Below are 9,495 nucleotides of genomic sequence, written 5' to 3' on the forward strand. Positions count from 1 at the left end.
GAGAGAAACAATGAGAAGTGAAATGTTTTCAAAGGAAAACGCCAAGAAAGTCAGCTGCCTTTTGGGAAAAGACTCTTTGGAACAACTGTATGGGATGGTAAGAAGAAGAAGAAGGAAAAAACATTGTGACTTTTCTGACTCAGTAGCTGCCCTTTTACCGTCCCAAATTCCCAGCTATCATTGCTTACACCGGTGTTTCTCGGTGCCCTTCTCGGCAGCTTCAAGATGTGTGGACTTTTAATTCCTCAATTTCCCCAGTCCAAAAAAATTGCCCAGGTTAAGAAACGCTGGCTTAAGACTATGGCTTGCTAGGTTATCAAACAGGAGACAAGTAGGCAGGTCATTCTTCTGACATGCTTCAAAGAAGCCTCTGAGCATTGGTCCCCATCTAACCCAGGAGTCCCCAACCTCCTGTCGGTGGACCAGCACTGGGCCACGGCATGCCAGGAACCAGGCCATGCATGCAAGCAAAGCCCCATCCGTGGGACGCAGGCAGCACACAAAACAGCCCCCTCCCCCCAGGCCATGGGAAAAACTCAATCCACGGAACTGGTCCCTGATCTAACCCATAAATGGAATGGGGAGAAGACAACTGAGTGAAAAGCCCCTGTGGGTGGTTTCCTTACCATGGCACAACATGGCCACTCTGAAGTTTTCGGTGACAAATCGGTATACAGATAGTTAGGGAATGTTCAAAGTTAAAACGGCACTGAAAAAAGTGACTTATCACTGTTTTTCATACTTATGACCTTTGTGGCATCCCCATGGTCACGTGATCAAAATTCAGACAGTCTTAATTGACTCATATTTATGACGTTCACAATGTCCTGGGCTCAAGTGATCCCCTTGGCAAATTTCTGATGAGAAGTTCTAACCTTCAAACTTCTAAACTCCCCCTGGGGAGCCAGAATCACTTAACAACCATGTTACTAACTGAGCAACTGCAGTGACTCCCTTAACAACTGTGGCACGAAAGGTAGCAAAATGGGGCACAACTTACTTAACAACAGAAATTTTGTGCTCAATTATGGTCGCACATCAAGGACTACCTGTAATAGGATTTCCCCCCCCCCCCTTTCTTAGCAGAGGAGCAGTCTCGGCACGAGGGAGCCAATCAAAACTAAGGATGGCCATGAAGTTGAAAGTGGTATCCTCTGAATCCTTAGAGAAGGGCAGGAGAGAAATCTCAGCACACGGAGAATGTGAGGCCAAGTACTTCCCAGGGGCCCAATCCTTTGCCGCCTTCCGAGGCTGTCCTGCGACAGCCCTGTGTAGAACGGGAGTCTCCAGACTTGGCAGATTTAAGACTGGTGGACTTCAACTCCCAGAATACCCAGTTGGCTTTCACGCCTAAGGGGGGACTAGAACTCAACAGCCTCCTGGTGATTGGTCCAAACCTACCCAGGTGGCTTTCATGCCCAATGAGGGACTGGAACTCAGCCTCTCCTGGTGATTGGCACCAAGTCATCTAGTTGGTTTTTGTGCCTGAAGTGGGACTAGAACTCCCCGTCTTCTGCCGATTGGGCCAAAGCCACCCAGCCAGTTCTCATGCCAAAAGTGAGACTAGAACTCACCGTCTTCTTGTGATAAAAGTAGAGGATCTACCATATATATATATATATATATATAAAATGTGATAAGCCCAAACATAAGCTCATATATATAGGAATCTCTGCTATAAATCATTTCGGCTTATCACATTACATATACAGTAGATGACCTGCAACAGCCCATAAACTGAGATTATCATGTAAAGTGATATATTGATATAGATACACTATATTGCACTTGTGAAACCACACCTGAATCCTGCGTCCAGTTCTGGTCACCATGATACAAAAAATGATGTTGAGACCTTAGAAGGCGTGCAGAGAAGGTCAGGGGGTCTTCAGGATAAATTGTAGAAGGAAAGGTTAGGGAACTGACGACAGAATAGCACTCTTCCAATAGGTGCACCTGTTTTCCAAAGTACCTGAAGGCAGGACAAGAAGCAACAGATGGAAGCCAATCAAGGAGAGAAGCAACCTAGAACTAAGGAGGAATTTCCTGACAGTGAGGGGAATTAACCAGTGGAATGAGTTGTGGATGCTCCATCATTGGAAGTTTTCAAGAAGAGACTGAACAGCCATTTGTCCGGAATGGTAGAGGGTCTCCTGCTTGGGCAGAGGGGTTGGACTAGAACAGGGGTCTCCAACCTTGGTCCCTTTAAGACTTGTGGACTTCAGCTCCCAGAGTTCCTCAGCCAGCTTTGCTGGCTGAGGGACTCTGGGAGTTGAAGTCCACAAGTCTTAAAAGGGACCAAAGTTGGAGACCCCTGGACTAGAAGACCACCAAGCCCCCCCCTCCAACCCTATGATTCTACGTACTGTGAGGAGTATCCTTATTTGAGCTGTGTGGTTGAGTAGAGACTCAAAACGAGGCCCAGCATCCTGTCTACTAATCGGCTTGACATCATACCTGTGAAACGTACAACAAAGATGAGTTCTCCATTCCAAATATCAGCTGCCCCGATGTTCCCCCAGCAACTCATACTTGGCTATGCATAGGCCATGATGCCACAATTGCGGTGACATCACACCTTGAGGTTCACGGCTGGCCAGAATTCTCGGTCTAAGAAAGAATTGGCTGGAAGGCCTTACAGGCAGAAACAGAATAGGGTCTGTGCAAGTATGCCCGCTGGGGACCGATACGGTGTTCGGTTGGCTTTGCCAACGATGCAGGAGCCTTCCAGAGGGCACAGGGGGCACCATCCGCTGCCCACTCACCCTCTTCTTTTCTTTCCGCCAGGTCACAGACCAACACGTAGCAACGCAGCTCAACCTTTCAGAGATCAGCCAAAGAGAAAACCATCAAGGTAGTAGCCCGTCCTCCAGGTTTGCGCATCGTATCAACCGGCGTGGCTTTTGACATTTCCAGTAGGTTTGGCTGAAGACAAAGGGCGCTGATCTTAGACTAACCCGGGTTAAACCCTCACTGAAACAAGTCTCAGCTTCTTCAAACATGGCTACTTTCGAAAAAGTAGCCTCGGTGTGAGGTTTCGAGTCTAGTCCTCAGAACAGGACAATGAGGTCTATTTCTTAGCTAAAGTAGGTCCATAGAACTATCTCAGGTTTCATCTGTTCTAATTCTTGCAAAGATGCATTTAAGGAAATAAAAGCTCTGGGGATACAAGAGTTGAAGGGAAGGTTTAAAACTTTTCTCCTCCTTGACCAAGATAAGAACCGTTTGCAAGAAAATCAATGTGAGGTGAGGTCATCAGTGGTTTCGGGGTGAGTTATCATCTGTACGCTGATGATACTCAGCTGTACTTTTCCACCCCGAACTACCCCAACGAAGCTGTCGAAGTGCTGTCCCGGTGTCTGGAAGCTGTACGGGTCTGGATGGGGAGAAACAGACTCAGGCTCAATCCCTCCAAGACGGAGTGGCTGTGGATGCCGGCACCCCGGTACAGTCAGCTGCAGCTGCAGCTGGCTGGGGGGGGCGAGTTATTGGCCCCAACGGAGAGGGTGCGCAACTTGGGTGTCCTCTTGGATGGGCGACTGTCGTTTGACGATCATTTGGTGGCCGTCTCCAAGAGGGCCTTCCACCAAGTGCGCTTGGTGCGCCAGGTGCGCCCCTTCCTTGACCGGGATGCCTTATGCACGGTCACTCATGCCCTTGTCACTTCCCGCTTGGACTATTGCAATGCTCTCTACATGGCATTGGGCCGGGTTACTTACGGGACTGCCTACTGCTATCGAATATCTCTCACCGACCCGTGCGCTCTCACAGAGAGGGTCTCCTCAGGGTGCCGTCAGCGCGGCAATGTCGTCTGGCGACGCCCAGGGGAAGGGCCTTCTCTGTGGGGGCCCCCACCCTCTGGAATGAACTACCCCCCGGACTTCGTCAGCTTTCGGACCTCCGGACCTTCCGCCGCGGGCTTAAAACATATTTATTTAATTGTGCAGGACTGAGCTAGATTTTAAATTACTGGTTTTAAATTGGGTTTTATTCTATTTTTAATTTTAAATTAACGGGCTTCTTAGAATAAGTTTTTTAACTGTTTTTTATAGTGTATTTATGTGTTTTTTAAATGCCTGTACACCGCCCTGAGTCCTTCGGGAGATAGGGCGGTATATAAATTTGATCAATAAATAAATAAATAATAAATGGGGCTGCCCTTGAAGTGCACCCGGAGGCTGCAGCTAGTCCAGAATGCAGCTGCGCGGGTAATAGTGGGGGCAACTCGTTGCTCCCATGTAACACCAATCCTGCGCAGCTTGCACTGGCTTCCTGTGGTCTTTCGGGTGCGCTTCAAGATTTTGGTTACCACCTTTAAAGCGCTCCATGGCTTAGGACCTGGGTACTTACGGGACCGCCTGCTGTTACCTTGTGCCTCCCACCGACCCGTACGCTCACACAGAGAGGGCCTTCTCAGGGTGCCGTCCGCCAACCAATGTCGGCTGGCGGCCCCCAGGGGAAGGGCCTTCTCTGTTGGAGCTCCTATACTCTGGAATGAACTTCCCCCCAGTTTACGTCAATTGCCTGATCTTCGGACCTTTCGGCGTGAGCTGAAAACACACCTATTTATTCAAGCGGGACTGGATTGAAATTTTATTGGGGTATTTATGTTTTAAGATTTTAAATGGTTTTAAAATTTTGGCCACATTATAATATTTCTTTTAAACTTCTTTTTAATGTTTATATATTGAATTTTTACTTGGCTGTACACTGCCCTGAGTCCTTCGGGAGAAGGGCGGTATAAAAATCGAAATAAATAAATAAATAAATAAATAAAATAAAGCAGGGTTGATACAGCAAATTCACAGGAAGGAATGTTTTCGATCGAAGAGAGTATCTGTAGCTCAGGGTTGAACTCCGGAATCCCTGGTATTCTCTGAGCTGGGTTATTTTCTTGCAAATGTTTCATTACCCAACTATGTAACATCATCAGTTCTAGAAGGGTTTGTGGAGTGGAGGAGGAGGAGGAGGAGAACTCTGGAATCCTTGGGGCTGAGCTTGATGGTTTTCTTGCAGACATTTCATAACCCAACTAGTGACTACATTTTTTGACAAAGTGACTAAATTAGTAGACCAGCGAAATGCTGTGGACATAGTACATTTAGACTTCAGCAAGGCATTTGACAAAGTAGCCCACAACCTAGTTCTTGCTAAGCTATGGTAAAAAAAAAATGTGGGATAGACAGCATCACCATCAGATGGAGTCGTAACTGGCTGACACTGTACTCAACAAGTAGTCCTTAATTTACCTTAATTTAATTTACTTAATTTACAGACTATTTACTGAATCTGCACTACTATTAATTTTCTCATAGTTCCCATCACCAATCTCTTTCCACTTATGACTGTATGACTATAACTTGTTGCTGGCAATCCTTATGATTTATATTGATATATTGACCATCAATTGTGTTGTAAATGTTGTACCTTGATGAACGTATCTTTTCTTTTATGTACGCTGAGAGCATCTGCACCAAGACAAATTCCTTGTGTGTCCAATCACACTTGGCCAATAAAAAAAAAATAAAAAATTCTAATTCTAATTCTAATAATGGTACTACATCTACATGGAGGGAAGCAAGCAGTGGGATACTTCATAAATGACTTAGATGAGGAAATAGAAGGAGAACTCATCAAATTTGCAGATGATACTGAACTGGCAGGAATAGCCAACATCCCAGAAGACAAGCTCAGGATCCAAAAAGATCTTGACAGACTTGAACAATGGACCCTGTCCAACAAAATGAAATTTAATGTGGAGAAAAGCAAAGTTTTATACCTGGGCAGAAAAACCCAAAGATTTTTAGATTAGATGGATTAGGCATAAGGTAGCTCCAGAACAGTAACTGTGAGAGGGACCTTGGAGATAACATCATCAATTCTGGGAGGGACTAGGGTTTGGGAAAGGAGGAGAAGCGGGAGGAGGGTTGTGTGGTCCCTGGTAATCGCTGAGCTCGATGGTTTTCTTGAAGACGTCTCATTACCCAACTAGGTAACATCATCAGTTCTAGAAGAGAGGGGTTTGTGAAGTGAAGGAGGAGGGCAAGGATGAGGAGAAGGAGAAAGATGAGAACTATGGGGTCCTTGGGCTCTCTGTTGTCCTAGTCCCCCTCCAGGGCCCCTTTAACAAATTATCTGTGTTTTTGCACTTCCTTTTGTTACTTTTCCCTTTAATAAGGGTAACAATTCAGAATGTCCTTCCTTTTTATTATGCAATCTATGAAAGGGATGGTGTGATTTCTCCCTTTCGTTTTCCTGCCAGTGAAAAGACTGCTTTGTCATTGAAACGTTTCAACTTAAAACTGTAAATCAAATGATCTTCCTCATCTTGGTGTCATAATTGGGATCTAGCAGACCAAGGCACTTGTGTAGAAGCCACAGTTGGCCAATAGACATCAGGACCTCCTTCCTAACATCTGCCGTTTCATCTCCCCCCAGATGGAGACCTACGAGGATCATCCTTGGTGCTCCTACAGCTATCCAAGTGGGGAAGAGGAGGTGACAGATGAAGACGTGCACCACCATGACCGGCAGCTGGCCAAGATCAGAGCCCGGAGTAACAGCCGTTCCCGCCACCGATCCTCCTTCCTAGTGGACGAGCTCGACATGCTCATGGACAAGGCGGCCACCACCATCCAGGCCACGTGGCGAGGCCACCTCACCCGTAAGCAGCTCGTGACAGAGCAAGCTGCAGCCGCCACCATCCAAGCTGCTTGGAGGCGATACATTGCTCGCGAGTACCACGCTCTGCAGCGGCAGGAGGTGCCTTCGCCACAAGTCTACAGGCGCCGGAGATCGTCCTCCATCTCCTTTGGGGGGGAGAGAGAATCCTGGGGGTACCCCAGGATGGACAGGGAGAGAGCGGCCCAGATCATTCAGGCGCACTATCGGGGCTACATGACTCGCCAGGCCCTCGGTGAATGCCAGCGGGCAGCCACCACCATCCAAGCTCACTGGCGAGGATACCGTACCCGACGGGACTTGACCCAAGCAGGAAGACACACTTACCACCCTCAACGCCCACAGAAGACCTACTACAGTCCTCCAAGGTTTCCAACAGGGACCTACTACGGCCATCCCAGCTACATGCCCGGAAGCTCCTCCTGGGTGGGCCCGTACCCCAGGAAACATTGGCGCAAGTGCCTTGTGGGAGACCCTGAGGAGTGGAAAAGCAAGGTACCACGATCCCCGTCCTTCCTGGTCCAACGAGAGGACACCGAGCCCGCCCAGCCCAAGACATGTCCGCGCTGTGGGAGGTGCACCAGTATCCGTGTGCTCGTGGGTGTGGGCAAAGGGCCGCCATCAGAATCGGAAACGGAGGACAGTGAATGCGACAGGCACGCAAGTGTCTCTCCGTCCAGAAATGCCCGAAGGATGTCCTACACCTCCAGGCAGGAAGGACCAGCATACAGCCAGTCACGCCGTTACGGGCCACGCTTCTCCTATCAGGCGCCTTCAAAAAGCTACCATATGCCTGCGGAAGAGCAGACACGGAGGCAGAGTCGGGAACCCAGCGTAGTGGTCAGTCAGCGCCTGGCCCCTAGCACACAAACCTCCGTACGGCTGACACGGGAGCGCACCAGCACCCGGAGTCTCTCCTCCACCAGCGTCCAACAGCAGCAGCTGCAACAGCAAGGCATGCCTTCCCAGAGCACCTCCGACTGGCTGTACGAAACCTACGGGGCCCGCCGTATGGGCGAAGGCCAGAGGCGCGTGTTCAAGACCAGGAAGCAGATGTGGCAAGTGGTACGTGCAGCCACCCTGATCCAGGCCTTCTGGCGGGGCTGGAGGGTCCGGCAAACGTTGCGTCTCCAAGAAGAAGCGGCAATCAAGATCCAGTCCGCGTATCGGGGTTACCGAACCAGAGCTTACCTGATGGAGGTGGGAATCCTCAGCGAAGGGGATACGGATTAAAATGTTTTCCGGGGACTGGTCCTCTTGGAACTTGGGGGGGGGGAGAGAGGAAGAGGGAGGCTCGAAGGAGAACCCCTCTTTCCACCTCTGTCTCCTTGCCTCCTCTAACAAGCAAGCTTGCATTCTAATAAATTGAGCCTAATTATGAATGCTTCTCAGTTTTGTTTACAGAGAGTCCCCGACGTACAGCTATTTGTTTAGTGACCATTTGAAGTTAAAAGGGCACTAAAACAATAATGTTGTTCACACTTGCAACCATTGCAGCATCGGGTGTGGTCGCGGGATCAAAATTTCGACGCTTGGTAACTGGCATGTACTTATGACGGTTGCAGTGTCCCTGGGCCATCCCTTTTTGCGACCTTCTGACAAGCAAAATCAGATCCGCTTACTGACCCTGTTACTAACTTAACAACTGCAGCGATTCACTTAAAAACCGTGGCCAAAAAGGTCATAAAATGGGGGCAAGACTCACTTAGCACCTGTCTTGCTTACCAATGGAAAAGAACAGAAGATAATAGAACAATAAAATAAATAACGAAAGAGAACAAGCGAGAGACACAACTACATGGTTACCAAAAAAGGAATATGTTGAACAGGCAAATCCTTTGGGCTGCAATTTGTTTAATTTCTGTTTATTTAATATTTCATGCTCTAATGCAGGGGTCTCCAACCTTGGCAACTTTAAGACTTGTGGACTTCAACTCCCAGAGTTCCTCAGCCAGCAAAGCTGGCTGAGGAATTCTGGGAGTTGAAGTCCACAAGTCTTAAAGTTGCCAAGGTTGGAGACCCCTGCTCTAATGTTTGTATCCGTTTTTAGGGCAGTGATGGTGAATCTTTTCGGCCCGAGTGCCCAAACTGGAACGCACGTGCAAATGAGCGCCAGCCAGCTGGTCTTTTTGGGAGCCGGGGCACCGGAAACCCAAAGACCAGCTGGCTGGCGTGTATATGCCTGTTTTTTGGCCATATTTCGGGCCATTTTCAGGCACACGTGCCTGCGCGGCAGGGCTGAACTGGGGCAATGGCTCACGTGCCCACAGAGAGGGCTCTGCATGTCACCTCTGGCACGCGTGCCATAGAATAGAATAGAATAGAATATTTTTATTTATAGACCGCCCTTCTCCCGAAGGACTCAGGGCGGTGTACAGCCAAGAATAAAATACAGAAAGAAAACAGCAATACAAAACTAAAAACAACCCTTAAAAAACCTATTTGATATGGCTACTTATAGATAAAATTTTACCCTCTAAAATTTACAAAAAATTTAAAACCCATAAAATCAATTTGATAATTTAAAATTTAAGCGAGAAATTTAAGTGATAGGTTAGCCATTATGCCTTTAAGTATTTGTAAGCTGCCCATTTGACAATGAGACGGGTGGCATATAAATTTAAGAAAATAAATAAACAATGTTGGTTAGAGAGATGTCACCACCGAAGTGGGCACTTTCCCAGCCACGGGCATCACTTGCTTGGGAGCAAGAGAACGTTTCAGCCAGCAGGAACCCTTCAGCGTAACCAAGATTCTCTCCCCCATTATCCCCTGCCTCCAAGTCCCCAAAAGAAGACAACAGAGCCTTAACAG

The 9,495-nt window shown here is 48.0% G+C and overlaps 1 protein-coding gene across 1 annotated transcript; it reads left to right on the forward strand.

The window, feature by feature from the left end:
- Positions 1–6,369: 6,369 nt before the first annotated feature.
- IQCN (IQ motif containing N) lies at positions 6,370–8,110 on the forward strand. The gene has a single exon (XM_058176534.1). The coding sequence runs from the start codon at positions 6,439–6,441 to the stop codon at positions 7,912–7,914; it is 1,476 nt and encodes a 491-aa protein (XP_058032517.1). The 5' UTR covers positions 6,370–6,438; the 3' UTR covers positions 7,915–8,110.
- The last annotated feature ends 1,385 nt before the right edge of the window (positions 8,111–9,495 follow it).

The sequence above is a fragment of the Ahaetulla prasina genome, chromosome 3, assembly GCF_028640845.1.
Source record: "Ahaetulla prasina isolate Xishuangbanna chromosome 3, ASM2864084v1, whole genome shotgun sequence".
Lineage (NCBI taxonomy): Eukaryota > Metazoa > Chordata > Lepidosauria > Squamata > Colubridae > Ahaetulla > Ahaetulla prasina.